Here is a 21665-nt window from a genome sequence, read left to right on the forward strand (position 1 = left end):
AACCCCACGTTCTGGAGGCTGCACCCCGCCGGACACGTTGGTGGTCGCTGGACCAGGACGCAGGGTCACAAGATCACACGGCATGGGGAGCAGCGCTGGCCACGCGGCGCCCGTGCCCCGCACCGCCCGCGCCGCGGGGAACCTGGCGCCCCGGACTTACGGGATTTTCCGGCTCGGAGCCTCATCAGCAGAGCGCAAAGTGAAGCCGCTCCAGAGGCAGTTGGCTGAAAAGCAGCTCTGGAGGCGTTTGAGCTGGAGGTGCTCAGGCAGAGAAACCGATCTGACGGCACGGGAGAGGCGACCAAGAGCAGAGGAGGGAAGGATGCGAGAGGGAGAAATGGAGCAGAGCGGATGAACAGGGGAGGGGAATGAAGGATGCGAGGAAAGAGACATGGAAATGGAAAAAAGGTAAGGAATAAAGCGGGATGCGAAAAAGGAAAAAGGATGGAAGGAAATGAAGAGAAAAAAATGTAAGAGATGTAACGTACACCTGACTTAGGCATCTCTAGTGTAACTCATCACCAACACGCCTCCCAAAGACAGAGAGCAGAACCAGACAGCCTCCTGCAAGCACAAGGCTCTACCACTTCTCTGTCGTAGTAATTAAAGATCAAACAAAACAAAAAACCACCAAGGATACCTTTGTCACATTTTGGGGGGGGGAGAAAAAAATCAACTGGCCAAGCGACTTTGCCGCGCTCCACAGCCTGGGTCTCTTTACCAGGACTGCGTGTCTGTCCCCCCCTCTGCGCTGCCCGAATCTGCGAAGGACGTCTCCAGGCAGCAGGCACTCGCTCAGCATCAGCTGAAGAGCCAGCACCACCACCGACCGACAGACCGAAACCGAACCTCAAATGGCAGAGGTAGGAAGAAGCTGCGAGTCCTCCCTGGCCCCATCTTTTCTGGACTCCTTCACGCTCCAAGCACAATGTGACAGAACTCCACAAAAGCCAACAACAGTCCAAAAGCGGGTGAGTCAACGCCATTCTGCACCCTGAGCTGTGCCCCTGGGTGACAGCACCGCTACAGAACCCCAGCATGGTTGGGGTTGGCAGGGACCTCTGTGGGTCACCCAGTCCCACCCCCTGCCCAAGCAGGGTCACCCAGAGCAGGACCGCGTCCAGGTGGGTCTGGAATATCTCCAGAGAATGATCTGTTAGTCTGAAGGTGGCGTTTGGTAGGTTTTATACTAGTGAAACACCCAAGGAATGTAACAGAGCTGACTGCCACGGTCTCGGGCAGCGATCCTGCCTGGTCCACAAACTGGAAGAGAACCCCAGCATTCGGGAAGAGAGACTTCGCCGTAACGCCTGGGGTGCCGCCAGAATTAACAGCAGGCTCCAAGGATGGAAGTGGCCTTTTAAAAAAAAAACCAAAAAAACCCCAAACTTGCTCATAGCAGCACGGAAGGAATGCGCTTGCTAGAAGAGACCTCCTTGGACGAGACGCCAGGTTGGAACCCCAGACTGGCTGGGTAGGTGGAAATATTGAGCCATTCTCTGGAGCAGAGGAACTGCTTCCCCTGTGCAGGCTCGCTGTACCTGACGGAAACGCCTCCTGCATCCCTCGCTCATTCTGCCACTGGAAAGGGAGGCAGAGCGCTTCTCGTCGCTTCCTCCGTTGCTCTGCAACGCTGCCCCGTGTTCCTAGCTCAGCACTTCTTTCCACCTCAAAATCATCAGTACAATGAGATTTTTCCTATACACGTCCAGCCTATACCGTGGAAAGAGGGAAGATGGAAAATATTCCAGCTGGGAAAGCACCCCGACTCTCCTCACTCCGGCACTCGCTGCCTGATTTAACCCCTTACCGCAAGTTCGAGTGCCTGCCAGAGCGGGAGATGCTGTTGCCGACCGGCGAGGGTAAATTACTGCCTCGGTGCAGGTCCTCGATCGACCGGCTCCAAGGCTTGGACTTGTCCATCGAGTTTTCCACGTTGTTCTCCAAACTTTCAAAGTCAAACCTGAAAGGAAACAGAAAATCCAACGCTGGGTTAGGCAGAAAAGACGCACCCAGCGTTCTCCTCCCTGTTCAACACCTGCAGGCTTTAGCAGGGCCCAAAAGATGGCAAAAAGAAGGGAAGGAAGCAGTGCAGGGTAACTTCCCTCCGGCTCAACCCCGCGCGAGCTCCACGGGCACAGCGAGTCCGGACCCTGGCAATGGGAGCAGCCCACCCCACCAGCACGCCATTTCGGCCGGATCCAACGGCTACGTGTTCTTCTGCTTCGGTGTAAAACAAACAGACCCCTGGCCGCTCTGCTGAGGAACAGCCCTGCCTCGAAGGAAAGGGGGGGAATGCCCAACGCTGTCTCCATTTTAGTTCAATAAATCAGTATGCGGCGCGAGCACTAATTCAGATTCCTCCGTCAGCGACCGAGCGTTTACACTGCCTTGTTGGCCCTCTCGAGTCTCCCAGCAGATGTAAGGTATTACCATCATCATTGCAGATTTTCTCTCATTTCTGACTCGTTGCCCGCAGTACTGCTGTTCCAAGCAGAAATTGCCTGTTCCCCTTACAGCTTTTGAGGTTATTACTCATGTTTACCACGTTGGAGAGGGGAAAAACCCAGCAAGCTAACTTGTGCACGTTTGTATAATTTTAAGAAGAAAGCCTTTATAGAAACACTTCTTTCTGCTGTGCGCAGTTTTTTCCAGGGTCAGTAACATTTTAAAACATATAATTTTTCTTCATTAATTCTATCGCAACCGCACCACAAATCTCTTTTCTGTGCGAGGATGTAATACATCGGATGGCATCTTTTCTAAAAATGAAATATCGACTCTGCTCAGCTCAAGTTCCTAACTCCCACAGTACCTTCAACCAACCGCTTCTTTTCATATGATTTTATACAAATATCCACTGCGACAATGTCCTGAAGGGAGAGCCTGCGGATCTCCAAGTGCAGATCTTCAGCTGAACATCTACTGCAAATCGTGTGACGTAGTGACCTATGAAAGCTGCTTTGTTTCCCAATTTGTCATTAATCCCACTGGATTTAACAGAATCCCAGAATCCCAGCATGGTCGGGGTTGGCAGGGACCTCTGTGGGTCCCCCAGCCCAACCCCCTGCCCAAGCAGGGTCACCCACAGCAGGGGGCACAGGACCTTGTCCAGGCGGGGCTGGAATATCTCCAGAGAAGGAGACTCCACAGCCTCCCTGGGCAGCCTGGGCCAGGGCTCCGTCACCCTCAGAGGGAAGAAGTTCTTCCTCGGGTTCAGCTGGAGCTTCCTCTGCTCCAGTCTGTGCCCGTTGCCCCTTGTCCTGTCGCTGGGCACCACTGGAAAGAGCTTGGCCCCATCCTCCTGACACCCACCCTGCAGATATTTAGAGGCATTTCTAAGGTCCCCTCCCAGCCTTCTCTTCTCCAGGCTGAACAAGCCCAGCTCCCTCAGCCTCTCCTCGTAGAGGAGATGCTCCAGTCCCCTCCTCATCCTCGTAGCCCTCCACTGGACTCTCTCCAGCAGCTCCTCATCTTTCTTGAACTGGGGAGCCCAGCACTGGACAGAGTACTCCAGATGATCATTAACAATTTAATGATTTATTACCCACGTGACTAAATCTGACTCCCAGCTACCCAGATGTCACAGAATCATAGAAAGTTTTGGGTCGGAAGACCACAAAAGCTTGCTCCCTGGTCTTCCCACTTGCAGAACTCCTGCTCCCATCTGCCGCAGACGCTGCCCACACCTTTGCCCACCAGCGGCCTCGCCAGCAGCCGTCCGCGCCCGGACACCGCTTCGGCCACGCCAGGCAGCACTGTCACTCCCTGGGGTCGGGCGCTATCGGCACATCTATTTCTCAGGAGTCCTGCCAGCATCCACACATTTATTGCTTGTTTTTACCGTAGCCCTCACAGAATCACAGAATAGTAGGGGTTGGAAGGGACCTCTGTGGGTCACCCAGTCCAACCCTCCTGCTGAAGCAGGGTCACCCAGAGCAGGCTGCACAGGATCTTGTCCAGGCGGGTCTTGAATATCTCCAGAGAAGGAGACTCCACAGCCTCCCTGGGCAGCCTGGGCCAGGGCTCCGTCACCCTCAGAGGGAAGAAGTTCTTCCTCGGGTTCAGCTGGAACTTCCTGTGCCTCAGTTTGTGCCCATTGCCCCTTGTCCTGTCGCTGGGCACCTCGGATGGTCAGAGGCTACCAAAGCTGCAGAATACATCAGTACGGTCTTAGAAATAATCTCAAGGCTTAAACTTTGGCTTTTTTTTTTCTCTGCAGCATGTTGTGATCCAATAGCTTGGGGATTAGTGTCACCAAGCTGCGGGCAGGACAGCTCTGCTGCCGGGAGAGCCGAGCATCCGCCCCGGCGTCTCGCCCCGCAGCGCCGGCAGGGTTCTTGGCTCTGCCAGCCCAGGCAGCCCCCGGCACGGCTTACTTACGTCACTGCGTACTGTGCAAAGGACAAGTACTCCACCAGAACGTCCAGGCCCTTGTTTTCTTCGTTCAGGAACTCCCTGACCCACCTGTCGGAAAAATCGTTAAGAGATCAGAGGGTTTCACGCAGCTGGAATTCGCGTCAGATACACGAGAGACGGGCGCGTCGCCGGAGAGGCAGCGCTGCTCAGCGAAACTCTGCTTTCTCACTCCGGAAAAGAGTTTTTTAAAATACCCTTTATTATTTAGAGGACTTTAAAAGAGTCCTTTAGAGGACTTTATGGATGTACCGAAACGAGCGGTTTTTTTTGCAGTGCTATGATGGGAAAAACATTTCACACACACACAGAAAAAAGCAGAAAGCCCCCGTGCCCGCTCTGCCGGCTTCGCTCCAGAGCCCGGCTCCTCTCCTCCCGGGCACACGCCGGCGAGCAAGGCTCCGGGCAGGGGTTACAGCCTCCGGCTAAGGCGCCAGTGGCAGGGACCAGGTTTATTTCTGCTCACATCTCCACCTCCAGCGGTCTTCAGCAGCTCACCGGCCGGAGCGCGCTGACGGCTGGGCGTACATCTGACAGCGGTTGTGCCTCCTCTTTTTGAAAGGTGTTAACCTATCACTGCGAATTTTGGTCCCCGAGAATTACACAAAACAACCTTCGACTGAGGAAAGCCTGTTATCTTCAAAAGCTTTCAAAAATTTGAAAGCACAAATTAAAAGTTTGAAAATCCATGCATGTGGGGGAAAACCCACACGAGCAGGGATGCTCAGCACAGCCCCAGCTCGGCGTCCCTCCACATGCCAACCAAGCCAGCCAAAACCTTCCCAGGAGAGGGGTAGATGCCACTGGACCAACTGGGGAGCAGGGGTGGGGGGAACTGGGGCTCGGGGCTTGCTCTGCCTGCGGGGCCTCGCAGCTGTACAGCCCCTGCTCTCAGCAGAGTGGGAATTCATTGCACCCCTGAGTGATTCCGGTCTTCAGGTTTTAAATCTTTCACTGTTTACCTGCTAAAATAAACCACCTGGCATTTTTATAAAACGCATTTTGAAACACATCTTTCAGCCAAGTGAACCAAATAAATCAACATTGGCCTCGTCAGCCTCCTTTATTTACCCCGTGCACCATCACAGCTCCCTCCACGCACCCGCAAGCCACCATACACCTGCAGAGCCTCGCGCTTCAGACGCCCTGTGAGGAACCCTCGGTGCTGGAAAAACGATGGCAAACACAGCAGGAGCCAGAGCAGCTGTGGGAGAAGTTTGCTGGAAATAGTTGTGAAGGAGCAGCTTGCCAGAGGGTCCCCCACCACCACGCACGTCGCGCCGGGCACCCGGCTCCCACCGAGAGGGAACGGCTGCTCCTCCCGCAGTGCGAAACACAAAACCAGAGCAGCGTGCTGTAAAATCGACGTGATTGAGCTGGGCACACGGCGTGGTCACAAAAAAAAAAATGCTGAAGAAACCCTGCTGGCTGGTGTAGCGGCGCTGAACCGGCTCCTGGTCCCGAGACCCAGCGCAGAGAGGCGAGACGACTGGAAACGTGACGGGAACGGCACGTTCAATAAAAAAACCTGAAGGCTCTGGTGCTTCTTTTACTTCTGCTGTTCGACAGGAATTTTGTGCTTTGTAGAAGTAAAATACTGGGTGTACTGGGTATACTGGTCACAGTCAGGCTTCGTGAACTGCATCATGCAAAAGCCATAAATCAGCATGGAGTTTTTTTATATATATTTATCTGCAGCTGCCACCCTGTTAATATTCTAGAGGCAATCATGCTCGCTGCTCTGACCGACTTACGGCGCGCAGAACTTGACTGCCATCTTTTTGCAGCCTTCAGAGATGTGGATGAACCCTACCATGAAAGGATTAAAGCTGAATTATTCTCCTGAGACGCTCAGCCATCCCTTGACTGAGCCCTTCAGGCTTTAACGATCAATCAAGTGGTATCGCTGTTTGGCATGCAAAGAGGTATTTTCTCCAAGGCACCCATCAGTAGATGTAAAGAAAAATAAAAAAATCTTAGACCAGGGGTCTTCAAAAATTCTTACCCGATGTGATTCGTTCTCAAAGAAATTTCCAGTTCTCGGAGCACCTGCGTAGACTCTTGAACTCGCCTTCTGAATTTCTGTAATTGAGAGGCAAAAATAACAATGAGGCTCACGCGGTGCTGTTAAAAATATCGACACCTCGCGCAGACCAGGCTGACGAAATAAAACATGAAGGTAAACTGAGAGCCCCTCTAAACCCTGAGGAACGCAACACAATAGCCCAGCAGTCAACGAAAACACACTCCAAAAACCAGCCTCTGTTCCCACGTACATTTCTGAGTTTCCAGGATTAAGAAAATTAAAAGCCTGTCGGTAAATAAACCCCTCTTCACAACACAAGCTTTGTTTTAGCCTCAAACTCTCCATTGAGAGCGACCGCGTCTGGGCTGCGTTCTCCGCCTGGCGCTGTCATCTCGCCTTCTTCGCAGCTTCACGCCCACACCAAGAAACCTGCCGTGGTCACCAAGGCGGTGGGTGCCAGCCAGTCACGCAACGCACGCCGGCTGCCACCCGCACGCTTCGATAATCCGCGCATGCTAAATTGCTTCTGTGAAAACAGACGCTGGGAAAAGGCCACAACGTGGCAGAAATAAAAGACTGCAGCAGAAAGATGAGGTTTGGTGTCATCTCCGCACGGGAGGAGAACGGGCGACCTGGGAAAAGCTCACGGGGACGCAGGGAGAGCCCCGCTCCACGGCTCAAAGCCGGCACCGGCCACGGCAGCAGAGCTGTAGGTGCACGTCGACGCGTCCCGCGTGGAGTCGGCAGCTCCTGCCCACCCTCTGCAGCAGCAGCTTGGAGCAGGGCTGGATCCATTACCCTGGAGCGGTTCTTCTGGTAAATTCTCGTTGCTGAACAAGGTACCTGAGAGCAGAAGTGGACGGGCAATGCTAATCACCTTGGAGCGGCAGCGCTTAACGACCAGCTCGGTCACCAGTTATCACAGGCACAGACTGATGTGTTTGGAAAGGGCTTACAGACGCTGAGGACACAAGCGACGCTGCCGCAAGCAGGACTATGCTCAGAGTGAGCAGGGTTTGTCCTCACTGCACCACAGCAAGCCCGCAATGAAATCAAGGGGATGCTTAGCAGGTAATAATTCTCAGGAGTTCATTTATGGAGGTGAAGGTGACGAAAGGACAGGATTTACCTCGCCTTGCCAACCTACGCAAAAATTCTCAGCTGCCTTTTTCAGCAGGGTTCATGGCAGGCCAGGCAGCACCGCTGGCTTCCCTGCGGGGAGACGGAACCCCAGCTCAGCAAGCCACGGGCAGACCGAGACAGACGTCTCGCTGTCACGTCCCAGTAGACACAAAGCACGATGAATTTTAACTTGGAAACAGCCAGTTGAGATCAGACACGCGGCTCCTCCGGACCTCAGTCGCTCAGCTCGAAGCACAAAACCACGGTGCGTCCTCTCCCAAGAGGGTTCACACGACCCAACCGCACGCACCGTGAGGCCTTGCCTCTCCAGAAATGAAGGTAAAATACTGCAGCAAGAGGCATCCGGGAGCCCGGGCTGGGAGGGCACGGCAGAAACAGGGAGCACGTCCCCGCACGGGGCCATCACCCCCAGCGAGGCCACAGCAGCGAGCAAGGAACCGGCTCTGGGCTCTGCTGGGCTCCAGAAGCCACCAAACCGCCATTTCTTTAAAAATGTGTACTTTCACCACTTTCATTTTCCCGTTTCCGAATTCAGCTCAGACCAAAGGCAACTGTTCTCCTGGGAAGAGCCATCAGGACCCCAATTCCAAGCCAAAGAGCGCACTTCGCAGCAGCGTTTGGAGCCACCTTCTCTTGGCCACGCTGCGTGACCCTGCTTGGGCAGGGGGTTGGGCTGGGTGACCCCACAGAGGTCCCTTCCCACCCCGACCATGCTGGGATTCTGCGATCACCAGCGGCATGGCTGACCCCCCCCAGCCCCAGCAGTCACCCCAGCCAGACGAGCTCTCCCCACGAGCTCTCCTCCGTGCAGCAGCCCGTCTGTAAACCTTTCCTCCTCGCAGCCCGGGCTGGGGAAAGGCTGCTGGCGATACAGCACAACGCGACAAAGGAGAGGAACTCAGCGGAGTTATTTTTAGGCTCCTTGGGTTTTGTCATTTGTCATGGGACTCTTCGAGTGGTATTAGGATAAGAAAGGCTTCAATGTGCGCCCACGGAGTAACCACGGAGCAAAGCCAAACGCAAAACACACTTCAAAAAACGCTTCAGGGGGAAAAACACAAAGACTCCCTGTTCAACAATTAAAAAAAAATTAAAAATATATATATAAATAATCAGCTACAGGCAAATTTAAAAGGTTTCCTCCTAAACGGCTTCCTGCTCCTTGTGAGAGCCCCCGGGCAGCGGAGCACTGGCGGAAGACGTGGCGGCAGGAGCGCAGGGTGCCCAGCGCTCGCCCCGCGCCCGGACCCAGGGGCACCTCCGCCGCGGCTGGAGCCCAGCCTGGCCGGGAAGCCCCGCGTCGGGCCCCGCGTTTTACCGCAAGGCACCAACCTCAGCGAACTGCACGGCGACACAAGGCGGCGGGTGTTTGGGACAAGGCAGGGCCAGCCAGCGGCAGGATCTGCTACGCCCTCGCTGCCTCTTGTTGGTGTGTTTTAAAGGCTGTTGTAACTGTCGACCCAGGATACACCCAAAGTTAAGCTGGGCAGAGAGGAACCTGATGAGGTTCAACCAGGGCAAGGGCAGGGTCCTGCACCTGGGGAGGAACAACCCCAGGCACCAGGACAGGCTGGGGCTGACCTGCTGGAGAGCAGCTCTGCGGAGAGGGACTGGGAGTGCTGGGGGACGACAGGGAGACCATGAGCCAGCAGCGTGCCCTGGGTGCCAAGAAGGCCAATGGGATCCTGGGGTGCATTAGGAGGAGTGTGGCCAGCAGGGCGAGGGAGGTTCTCCTGCCCCTCTACACTGCCCTGGGGAGGCCCCATCTGCAGTGCTGTGTCCAGTTCTGGGCTCCCCAGTTCAAGAAAGATGAGGAGCTACTGGAGAGAGTCCAGCGCAGGGCTGCGAGAATGAGGAGGGGACTGGAGCATCTCTCCTACGAGGAGAGGCTGAGGGAGCTGGGCTTGTTCAGCCTGGAGAAGAGAAGGCTGAGAGGGGACCTTAGAAATGCCTCTAAATATCTGCAGGGTGGGGGTCAGGAGGACGGGGCCAGACTCTCTCCAGTGGTGCCCAGCGACAGGACAAGGGGCAACAGGCACAAACTGAAGCAGAGGAAGCTCCAGCTGAACCCGAGGAAGAACTTCTTCCCTCTGAGGGTGCCGGAGCCCTGGCCCAGGCTGCCCAGGGAGGCTGTGGAGTCTCCTTCTCTGGAGATATTCCAGACCCGCCTGGACGCGGTGCTGTGCCCCCTGCTCTGGGTGACCCTGCTTGGGCAGGGGGTTGGGCTGGGGGACCCACAGAGGGCCCTGCCAACCCCGACCATGCTGGGATTCTGTGAAAGTGGTTAAATACCAACGGTTCAGCAATGGTCCTCTAAATGGGCTGCAGCTTTACTGTTCTTCTGAAATCCCAGAGGTTGTTACTCAGCCCCTTGGAGCGGTGCAGAACTACCAGAGCCAACCACAAATCCATCCCCGTACAGAAGCCACATCCAGGGATGCCAGACCTTCACGTGAAAGGCCAAGTGAAGCGCCCGAGCCTCCCACGAGTGATTAACAAACGGTTTTGGACAAACTAAAATGCAGGACGATGGATGAGGCTCTGCCACGTAAACACACCCCAGGTTACGTCTCTGCTTCACGACCCCAAAACCTCGGACGAGAGCACAAGTGCCAGCCGTGCCGCGCTCCGAACCTCCCCATCGCCTTCAGATGGCTGAACCAAGTGCCACCCGAGAGAGGTTTTCTTCACCACCAGCCAGAGACAGGGCCAGACTCTTTCCAGTGGTGCCCAGCGACAGGACAAGGGGCAACGGGCACAAACTGGAGCAGAGGAAGCTCCAGCTGAACCCGAGGAAGAACTTCTTCCCTCTGAGGGTGACGGAGCCCTGGCCCAGGTGGGAAGTCAGACCTAGAGCACAGCTCGGCGACTATTTGTCAGCCTCTTTATTGGAGCTGAAGTTATCAGAACCAGTTGTTTCATCAGAACCAGTTGTTTCATCTGTCAGATGGTCCTTTTCTTCACAATATCCGTTCTCCCTCCCGAGCCGCAAAAACCTCGGCGTCTTTCCCATTTCTCTTTGCTTCTCTCTCCGGGTTGTTCCACTTCTGAGACTCCCCCCCGAGAGTTTTACGGGGCCTTTCACACAAAGGCAGGAAGGAACCCGGACCCCGGGAGCATCCTCACGGAGGAACGAGGGACGGGCGAGAGGAAACCAGACGCTGCTCACCTTCCTGGTCACAGCCGGGTCCAGATAGCCCTTCAGCTTCTGGATGTACGTGTGGGGCGGATTCTTCACTTGAAATCTTTCCTGCAAAGGACACAAGAACAAACATCAGCTGTTTCGTAAAATCTTCTGTATTTTCTTACTCTATATATAAAATGCATGCACACTGTGTATATATTAACAGTATCTATTTATAACATAGTTTTATATGTACATACCTTATGTTCATAAATACATAATCGATGCATATACAGCATGCATGCAAACAAAATATATTTACATGTATCTTGATACTCTGAGAATTGATATTTATATAGGATGCCTAAAAATATACCTTATATACTCAACGACAATGTTGAATGTCAGCTGCAGACACAAACACACGCGTCTGCAGCAGCCAGGTTTCTGCTAGCTGGGAGCACTGACACAAAAGTGAAGTCCCAGAAGAGCGGACGCGTGTCCGTGTCGGATCGAAAGCCATCGCCACAGGAGCTGAGATGCCCTTTTTATCACTTGGAACAAGCCTAAAACCACGCTGCACGGTCTATCCACGGGAGAAGTCACACCATTTCATTGCTCAGGTTCCAGAAAAACAAATGCAGGAGGAGCATGTAAGCAACAACCAAGCAATATTTTAAGGCCATGCTCTGCCATCGGATTGTCTCCGTCGGTGGCCTGCCAGGTCCCAGCCCACCCCTGACTGCAGGTTCCCATCTACCAGCTCAGGCACGGGACCTACAACTGGGATGCTTTAGGAGGAGTGTGGGCAGTGGGTTGATGGAGGTTCTCCTTCCCCTCTGCTCTGCCCTGGGGAGGCCCCATCTGCAGTGCTGGGTCCAGTGCTGGGCTCCCCAGTTCAAGAAAGATGAGGAGCTACTGGAGAGAGTCCAGCGCAGGGCTACAAGGATGAGGAGGGGACGGGAGCATCTCTCCTGCGAGGAAAGGCTGAGGGAGCTGGGCTTGTTCAGCCTGGAGAAGAGAAGGCTGAGAGGGGACCTTCGAAATGCCTCTAAATATCTGCAGGGTGGGGGTCAGGAGGATGGGGCCAGACTCTTTCCAGTGGTGCCCAGCGACAGGACAAGGGGCAACGGGCACAAACTGGAGCTGAGGAAGCTCCAGCTGAACCCGAGGAAGAACTTCTTCCCTCTGAGGGCGACGGGGCCCTGGCCCAGGCTGCCCAGGGAGGCTGTGGAGTCTCCTTCTCTGGAGATATTCCAGACCCCCCTGGCCGCGGTGCTGTGCCCCCTGCTCTGGGTGACCCTGCTTGGGCAGGGGGTTGGGCTGGGTGACCCACAGAGGGCCCTGCCAACCCCGACCATGCTGGGATTCTGGGATTCTGCGACTGGGGAGAGCTGCCGCCCATGCATAGGCGAAGCCTCCCCAGCCCCGGGCACAACGTGCCCACCAGTGCTCGGGCCACGGCGAGTTCAGCTCGCCCTCACGGAGCTCCGCAGCCCAACAGCGACCAGCGCCCAGCTCCATCTCCACCGCGCAGCACGCCGAGGCTGGCCAGCCCTCCCGGCAGCAACGACGCAGCCGCCGTCACCAGCCCTACCCAGCCACCACACGGGAGGGCTCATTCATCCCACACAGACGTACCCAACCACAGCCACGTCCCGCTCCCTCCATCAACGCAACGCTCCAGCACCACGGCGTTCCTCACCCGCGGCGCTCGAATGGGGAGAGCATCGGTGGTTGAGCTCGTCCCAGTTGAGCTCATCCCAGTTGAGCTCGTCCCAGTTGAGCTCGTCCCAGTTGAGCTTGTCCCAGCTGAGCTCATCCCAGTTGAGCTCGTCCCAGTTGAGCTCGTCCCAGTTGAGCTCATCCCAGTTGAGCTCATCCCAGTTGAGCTCGTCCCAGTTGAGCTCGTCCCAGTTGAGCTCGTCCCAACCGCCCACGGCTCCCAGCAACTCGGAGGGTTTCCTTCAGCGCCTGTGTCACACCAGGGCAGAGCTGAGGGATCTCCAGCACGCTGGGAACCAAGCCAGCACGTGCTACCAAGACCACCGCTACCCTTACCAGGCAAATTATGGACCAGATGCCCACCCCAGTCGCCCTGGAAAAGCCTGGGAACCACCACGTGCCTCTCCTCCCCGCCAGCACCGGAGCCTTACCCACCTCAGGACACGGAGGAGGGCAGGCTGCACGAAACACGAGGTGTGCCGCCGTGTCCAAGCCTGCTCAGAGCATTACCAGAAGTCCCAATACTATTTGTACCTTGGAAGAATTTTACACTCTTCTGCCCTTTCCCTTGAGGAAAGATCTCATAACAGTTCCCTCCCCAAATCTCGCATTTTATAAGTGATATCTGAAACCTCCCTTTATTAGGTCAGGATGCAATTCTGACTACTTTATCTGAAAGCTATTTCATAACGAATAGGACACTGCTGCCCAGTTGCCAGGACGTGCTGTCTGAACACCAAAAGTTGTTCCTGTCGTTATCCTGCTGCTTGCTGTAAAAAAAGTCATTTGTCATGGTCAGCAGGAAAAAATGAACTACAAAATCTGCCCTGCGGTCCCCCAGCCCCGGGGGAGAGCTCTGCCCGCCCGACAGCAGACAGTCCTTTCCTCTTTTACAACCCCATTTTTTTTCCATGCTCTTTCACGTGTACGGGCCAAACCCAGCCCTGGAACCAGCACTGCCTTCTTATCTCAAAACCAGCTCGGGAAATACAAAGTTCGTCGTCGCTGGTCTTGTTGAACATCTTTATCAACAAGCTGGATGAGGGGATGGAGTGCTCCCTCAGTCAGTCTGCAGATGACACCAAGTTGGGTGGGAGTGTTGATCTGCTCAAGGGCAGGAAGGCTCTGCAGAGGGGTCCGGACAGGCTGGATCCAAGGGCCAAGGCCAACTGTACGAGGTTCAACAAGGCCAAATGCTGGGTCCTGCCCTTCGGTCACAACAACCCCATGCAACGCTCCAGGCTTGGGGAGGAATGGCTGGAGAGCTGCCCAGCGGAAAAAGCTAGAATCATAGAATCACAGAATCATAGAATGGTTTGGGTTGGAAGGGACCTTAAAGATCATCCAGTTCCAACACCCCTGCCATGAACAGGGACATCTTCCACCAGCCCAGGTTGCTCAGAGCTCCATCCAACCTGGCCTTGAACCCTGCCAGGGAGGGGGCAGCCACAGCTTCTCTGGGCAGCCTGGGCCAGGGCCTCACCACCCTCATGGTGAAGAATTTCTTCCCAATATCTAATCTAAATCTGCCCTCTTTTAGTTTAGAGCCATTCCCCCTTGTCCCATCACTGCACCCCCTTGTCAAAAGCCCCTCTCCACCCTTCCTGTCGGCCCCTCCAGGCACTGGCAGCTGCTCTAAGGTCACCCTGGAGCCTTCTCTTCTCCAGGCTGAACAGCCCCAACTCTCTTACCCTGCCAGATCTTGGTGTGTTGGTTGACAGCCGGCTGAACAGGAGCCAGCAGTGTGCCCGGGTGGCCAAGAAGGCCAGCAGCATCCTGGCTTGGATCACCAATGGTGTGGCCAGCAGGAGCAGGGAGGGGATCATGCCCCTGTACTCGGCACTGGTGAGGCTGCACCTCGAGTGCTGTGCTCAGCTTTGAGCTCCTCACTGCAAGGAGGACATTGAGGGGCTGGAGCGTCTCCAGAGAAGGGCAGTGAGGCTGGGGAGGGGTCTAGAGAACAAGTCTGCTGAGGAGCAGCTGAGGGAGCTGGGGCTGTTCAGTCTGGAGGAGGCTGAGGGGGGACCTTCTCGCTCTCTGCAGCTCCCTGACAGGAGGGTGTGCTGAGGGGGGGGTTGGTCTCTTCTCCCAGGTAACCAGCGACAGGACGAGAGGCGATGGCCTCAAGCTGCGTCAGGGGAGGTTCAGATTGGATACTGGGGAAAATTTCTTTCCTGAGAGAGTGGCCAGGCCTTGGCCCAGGCTGCCCAGGGCAGTGGGGGAGTCCCCATCCCTGGAGGGGTTCAAAAAACACATGGATGTGGCACTTGGGGACATGGTTTAGCAGACATGGGGGTGTTGGGTGGATGGCTGGACTCGATGATCTTGAAGGTCTTTTCCAGCCTTAATGATTCTGTGATTCTACAAAAAACCCACGAAGGAGAAGTGTTTTTGCTGTGCCACTCGATAACCGTGTCCAAACGTTATTCTTTGCATCTGCAGGTGATGGAGGGAAGCGGTGGAGCACCAAGCTGAAGGTTGGCTCTCGAAGAGCAGTGGGCAAGGGGAGAGCACCAGCCAGCAGCAGGCACGGCCGGAGCCTGCTCCTCCTGACGGCACGGCCCCAGACCAACAAGGCTCCACGTTCGCTCTCGTATTTATTGCTTCCCTTCTGGGGGGCTCTCCCATGCTGACATAGCTCTGCTGTGTTTAGTCTGATCCCCCAGGGAAGCTATTTTACAGATTTATTTCTCTTACCAACTAATCACCCATCAGCTGCTAAAGAGACAGGAGCCTTTCCTAACTGCCAGTTTTAATATCTGGAGGCTTCAAACCGAAATGCTTAAAGAGGCTCAGTGAGCGCATTCAGCAGTCTGCGACGCAGATACTATCTTAAAACCTAGCTGTAATTATGTATTTATGCAATAATCTCTACAGCGACTTCATTTAAAAAGATGCTGCCTGCTACCATCGAGTAGAATTCTTTGGGTTGAAGGATTTTAAAAACATTACCCATGAACAGCAGACAGCACAGAATCACAGAATCCCAGCATGGAGGGGTTGGCAGGGCCCTCTGTGGGTCACCCAGCCCAACCCCCTGCCCAAGCAGGGTCACCCACAGCAGGCTGCACAGCACCGTGTCCAGGTGGGGCTTGAATATCTCCAGAGAAGGAGACTCCACAGCCTCCCTGGGCAGCCTGGGCCAGGGCTCCGGCACCCTCAGAGGGAAGAAGTTCTTCCTCGGGTTCAGCTGGAGCTTCCTCTGCTTCAGTTTGTGCCCATTGCCCCTTGTCCTGTCGCTGGGCACCACTGGAAAGAGTCTGGCCCCGTCCCCCTGACCCCCACCCTGCAGATATTTAGAGGCATTTCTAAGGTCCCCTCTCAGCCTTCTCTTCTCCAGGCTGAACAAGCCCAGCTCCCTCAGCCTCTCCTCGTAGGAGAGATGCTCCAGTCCCCTCATCATCCTCGTAGCCCTCCGCTGGACTCTCTCCAGTAGCTCCTCATCTTTCTTGAACTGGGGAGCCCAGCACTGGACACAGCACTGCGGATGGGGCCTCACCAGGGCAATGTAGAGGGGAAGGAGAACCTCCATCAACCCACTGCCCACATGCTCTTCTCTACCTATTGACCAAGAACCACTTGTAAACAGCTACTAGTCCTGGAAAGGTTTTTACAGCCCCTTCAAGTGTTTTTTTCTGCCTTGGAAAGCCATGAGGGATTAGCCTTTAAAATTGCCCTCTCCTGGCTACGATTGCTGTCTCAGTTTATCCAGCTTTGGCTGTTCTATATCAGAGGCTGAATCGTCGCAAGCTGCAAGCACCAGGGCTGGGTGCCGTGCCTCGATGGCAGCCCGAGGTCACCCTGCCCGTGGCCGTCGTCCTCCCCAGAACCCGGTGCTCTGCCAGGGCTCGACCGGGCAATCGCTCGCTGGCCAAGGCTGCTTGCAAAGTAGGAATTTACACAGCAAGGGGTTTAACGCTGTTCAAGTGAGGAGGTTGGGGCTCTTCACCACACACATCTAAAGTTTAAAATCCATATCTGAGTCTCCAAACTTTGCTGAGCAAAAGGCGACAGCCAGCGGGTGACACCGTGACCGGGACGCGGCGGCTTCCCCCTCCCGCTCGCCCAGAACGGGGCCATTCGGCCCCAGAGAAGTTGATAAATCCCGACGGAAGCCATTTCGTCGCCACGACGTGACTCCTGTCAGCGACAGCACTACCCACGGCCCCGCAAGGGGAAAGGTGCAGGCCGGCAGGAACTCAGCCCTGCCTCTGTCACCCACCTAGAAAGCAAACTGACTTCTTTTCCCAAGGAGAAAAGGCCCTTTCATACTTGAAAAAGCGCAGAGGCTACAAGGCAGCAGGACAGACAAGCGCGAGGAGGCAGGCGCACGGCAGCAGCGGCGCTGAACCAGACGCCCTGGTCCCCAGCACCTCCCTTTAGGGTAACAAATGATGAGAAATCAGGGAAAAAGGCTCAAATCGGGGGGCAAAACACAGCTCCTGCGCTTCTCTGACCAGCAGTCTCCGGAATCAGCGCTTCCTTTTCCTGGCGGGCAGCAGAAAAAGGGGGCTGGGGGGGCTTCGCTTCAGCGGCAAAGAGGAACGGCCCGGATTTCGGCGCTCCCTCTTCCACGTGACCCAACGAAGAGCTCAACGCACCTCTTGTTCGCCCAAAGCTGGAAAACGTATTAACTCCGTAACCAGGAAACTGTGGCTTTCCCAGAGATCTGCTGCTTCCACAAGCGCTCCAGACACTTTCTGCGTTAGTGACATATGTTGTTATTATTATTATTATTATTATGATGATTATTAGCCTCGCTGACTCGCTCCGTTCCCGGGATTCGCACAGGCTGGGTAAGCCCGCCGGGCACCATCCTTCAGCCCACTCCCGAGGCGAGGTCTGGGGCTCACCCGAGACCTTCGTGCCAAACAAAGGGCGCAGCACCCTCGCCAAACCCCGACCCCGGCTCGGTCCCGGCCAGCGGCCCCCGGCCGTCCCCCTCCCCACCAGCCACCCCCCGAGACCCCCCGGCAGCTGGCAGCCCCGGCCCGGAGCACCCACGGGTGTTTGTCCGCACTCCCCGGGGCAGCGGGCACGGCCTGCCGGGTGCAGATCCGCTCTCGACCAGTCCACAGCGCACAATCTCACCAAAATAAAAACAAAAATGAAAGCAGTACCACCAACCGGCCTCCCCCCAGACCCGGCTGCTGGCGGGGAAGGCTGCCCGCCATCTGCCCTCCGCAGAGCTCGACGAAGAGCGGCAGAGGAGGAAGGGGCACAGAAGCGAGCCTGGCTGAAAGCGCGCGGCACACACTAGCGTGCACCATGCTCCTTTGGGACACAGCAGAGAGTTTAGCAATTAACGTGGCTCCTCATTAAGCAAACGACCCAGCCGCTACAGTCAACGCCTGTTGAACCCAAGTGGAAATGAACCCAAGTGTGAATGAGTTCGAGGGTCCCTCTGTGGTTTCAGATGTTGTCCTTCTCCAGGCCACCTCGAACACCGTCTGGTTTTGAGACCCCAACCTCACAACGCCGTGCTCGGGCTCCCGCTCCACCACGATGCTCCGGCAGCAGCCAGCCCAGCCAGCGTCCCCTCCCCGGGGGACAGCCACCCTGGTCTGCGCCCCGAGAGCTGCAGGACTGGGGGACTGTCCCAGCACAACCTTCTCACCCGGGGTCACGTTTCAAACGGGACCTGTACCTGCACGTTTTTAGTCACAAATAAACCCTGAAGCGGAACACGGCACCCCGCCAACGCAACGCGCGTGGCCTTGTTTCACGTGAAATTGCCCCCGACAAAGGCACAGAGGGGCCCGAGCCCCCCTGGACACAAAGCTGAGGGGTGGTGGAAGGACCACCTGCCCAGGAGGCTGCTGGAGAAACCCACCGCCCGCCCGGCGCGCTCCATGCTGGCCACCAGCCTCCCAACAGCCAACACCTGCTCCATCAGGAGCTCCACTAGGAAAGGGAGAGAGCTCTACAGACTCCTCAGCGAGGATATTTTGGATGTGAACCACAAGACCTTCATCTTGGGTCTCAATTCGTTATTCCCTGCACACACCTCTGGTGTCTCCCAAGGTGAGAACCCGGTGATATCCCTGCCACAATTTGCCATTAGAGGGCAATGAAGAACTTTGCAAGCTGTCCCCAAGCTCTCCCCTCAAGACCCATGTCCCCTCTATGACACCTCACGGCATGTGGCTGGATGAAGAGGCCCAGAGTGCCACCCAACCCAGCTCGCTGGAAGCCAGCAGGGTGGCTCGCCATGCCAGGAACAGGTCTCCTCTTCCCTGCCTGGATCCTTCCCGGCGCTCATCCCCCCCATGACCACCGGCCGGCCCTCTCCAGGATGGGCAACAGCCTTATGAGCTTTGCTCTTCACAGAATCCCAGCATGGCAGGGGTTGGCAGGGCCCTCTGTGGGTCACCCAGCCCAACCCCCTGCCCAAGCAGGGTCACCCAGAGCAGGGGGCACAGCACCGCGTCCAGCCGGGGCTGGAATATCTCCAGAGAAGGAGACTCCACAGCCTCCCTGGGCAGCCTGGGCCAGGGCTCCGGCACCCTCAGAGGGAAGAAGTTCTTCCTCATGTTCATCTGGAGCTTCCTCGGCTCCAGTTTGTGCCCGTTGCCCCTTGTCCTGGTGCTGGGCACCACTGGAAAGAGTCTGGCCCCGTCCTCCTGACCCCCACCCTGCAGATATTTGTAAGCATATATTAGGTCCCCTAAATATTGTTTAAGAGCAACCTCTGGACCCCTTTTCCTTTCAGACAAGAGCTGAAAAACCACCACAGAAGGGTAAGAGCTAATTCCCTCAGGCTGTTACATTCATTTCATTTCATGTTCCGTCTGAACATGAGGAAGAACTTCTTCCCTCTGAGGGTGACGGAGCCCTGGCCCAGGCTGCCCAGGGAGGCTGTGGAGTCTCCTTCTCTGGAGATATTCAAGACCTGCCTGGACGGGGTCCTGTGCAGCCTGCTCTGGGTGACCCTGCTTGGGCAGGGGGGTTGGACTAGATGACCCACAGAGGTCCCTTCCAACCCCTACTATTCTGTGATTCTGTGATTCTGTGATTCTGTGATTCTGTGATTTATATCCTCAGTCTTTCACTAAGCAAAAATCGGTGAAAATGGTGTAATAGGTGATACAAGTAGAAAACAGCAGTTAAAATTCACACCCACATTAAAAACGGCCACACTGTACAAAATCTGTTCCTGGAAGTACTTGCAGCCACGCGCTGCAGTTACGTGGACAGATGTCACTATTTCACGCCCCACACGCCGCGTTACGGTGCTGTTACAGACGCCGGCTCCGCGCTGCTCTGATCTCCACGGCCGGCCAGCACCCGCAGCCCCTCGGACGACCGGACCCCAGCAGGGTGGCACGGTGTCACAGAACCCCAGCATGGTCGGGGTCGGCAGGGACCTCTGTGGGTCCCCCAGCCCAACCCCCTGCCCAAGCAGGGTCACCCAGAGCAGGCTGCACAGCACCGTGTCCAGGCGGGGCTGGAATATCTCCAGAGAAGGAGACTCCCCAGCCTCCCTGGGCAGCCCCCCGTCCCCCTCGGGATCCCCGCCGTGCCGGCCAGCAGTCCCGCTCTCCGAGCGACGGGAAGCAGGCTCATCCCAGCCCGGCGTTGTGCAAGGAGCGACGAAGCGACGCGATCGCTCCGGACGGCGAATTTCCCGCCCTGCGTTTCCACCTGCTCCGAGCTCCGGAGTGACTCCACACACAGCTCAACGTTCTTACATTCTCCACATAGGAAACTCATGGAAAAAAGCAAGTCATTCTTCCTTCAGTTGGGCTTTAAGGTAGCTGGGTTTTGTCACAGGCTCCACCACCGTAACAGATAAATAGGCAGTGTCCCACAAATTCAGTTGTTAAAATGTTCCTGACCTCACAGCAGGGCTGTGCCTTCTGCCAAGCTCCCATCCTGGTACCGCTACTTTCACACATCAGGGAAATCTCCTAGTTCCTCTGTCCTGGCTCAATTATTTTCATTAGTGATTACTTCTGAAGTTTACAGCAGAACCCGATTTTGCTGTTGGCTCACAAATGCACACCCAACCTTTTGCATCCTTCACTTTCATAGAATCACAGCATGGTTTGGGTTGGAAGGGACCTTAAAGATCATCTGGTTCCAACCCCCTGCCATCAGCAGGGACATCTCCCACCAACCCAGGTTCACTTTCTCTAAATAACGCCGTTGCTGCTCGTTTGTGGTGGCAGAGCCAACCTGTTCGTTGTCCTACACGGCTGCCAAGTCTGCACGCCCCAGCAGAGCTCGCCCGCAGAAGATGCTCGGCACACGGCGCTGCGCGGTCCGAGGCGGCTGCTCAGGAGGCGAGGAGGAGCCCAGGCAGGACCACCATGGCACCTCCCCAGAGGAGACAGCCACCACCAACCCCGACAACAGCGTGGGCTGTGGAGAGCCACCTCCTCGCTGGATGGAGACCACTCGCTCCTGTCACCCGGGACAAGGCAGAGCGAACTCAGCGTGCTCGCCGAGAGGGGACGGCAGGGCAGGCTCTTCGGGTCTGTGCCAGGCAAAGCAAGCAGCATCCACCGCCCGGGGAAAACGGGCTCAGGGGCGATGGGGACATCAGAGGGGAAAGAAACACCGCTCTGTGGCAAAAAAGGGAATTAATATTGCAAGGCTGCTGGGAGTCGTCACCAAAAACGGAGCATCAGGCCAAAGAAGTGAGTGTCTGAAAACATTCCAGTACTTGAAAGGTCCCTCTCTAAGCGCAGGGACGCTGCTGCTGCAAGGCGGCTGCTGCTCTCCACGGGACGCCTGCCCACCGCCCGCCGGGCCTCCCTTACCTGGTCGCAGATGAGCTCCCACTTCTTCTCGTTGTCGTACTGCCGCAGCAGCCGGGCTTTGTCGGGCGGCAAGTTCATCGCGTTCTGCGGAGGAACAGAAGGCAAACGTGAGCGACCGCAGGGAGCCGCGGCGGAGTCAGCCGCCAGCAAACCACGGCGACGCGGCCACTGTGATTGTTTTACGTGAATTCCTGTCACCCAGAAACATCCCCTCTAAATGTCACCTTTGGCCCCAAAAGCGCCGGTGAATCACAAGGGACCGAAGGGCAGGGCTCGGGACGCAGGAGGCGGTGAGTGACCAGCGCTCGGGACAAATCACCTCTGTCTGGAGGAGAGGACGAGGCTTCCCCGCGCTGCCACGGCACGGCACCCACCTTCCACCCCAGACGGGTCCCCGTGGCACACCACATCCCCCCCACGACCCCCTCCCCTTCGCCCCGGCACGCTCCCAGGCGAAACGCGCGCT

At 56.2% G+C, this 21665-nt stretch overlaps 1 protein-coding gene across 9 annotated transcripts in view; it reads right to left on the reverse strand.

Annotated features, from left to right (window-relative positions):
- FMNL2 (formin like 2) overlaps positions 1 to 21665 on the reverse strand; it is a 167899-nt gene that overhangs the window by 55120 nt on the left and 91114 nt on the right. For all 9 annotated transcript variants that reach the window (XR_012765003.1, XM_075430039.1, XM_075430034.1 and 6 more), the window contains exons 2-6: positions 21200 to 21283; positions 10755 to 10835; positions 6422 to 6498; positions 4384 to 4467; positions 1811 to 1963 (exon numbers count right to left, since the gene is read on the reverse strand). Coding sequence is in view for 8 of the 9 variants with exons in the window: in XM_075430039.1 (XP_075286154.1) it covers positions 1811 to 1963; positions 4384 to 4467; positions 6422 to 6498; positions 10755 to 10835; positions 21200 to 21283 (479 nt within the window). In the remaining variant the exon portion in view is untranslated. The remainder of the gene's footprint in view (positions 1 to 1810; positions 1964 to 4383; positions 4468 to 6421; positions 6499 to 10754; positions 10836 to 21199; positions 21284 to 21665) is intronic.

Source organism: Opisthocomus hoazin, chromosome 9, assembly GCF_030867145.1.
Source record: "Opisthocomus hoazin isolate bOpiHoa1 chromosome 9, bOpiHoa1.hap1, whole genome shotgun sequence".
In the NCBI taxonomy this organism is placed as follows: domain Eukaryota; kingdom Metazoa; phylum Chordata; class Aves; order Opisthocomiformes; family Opisthocomidae; genus Opisthocomus; species Opisthocomus hoazin.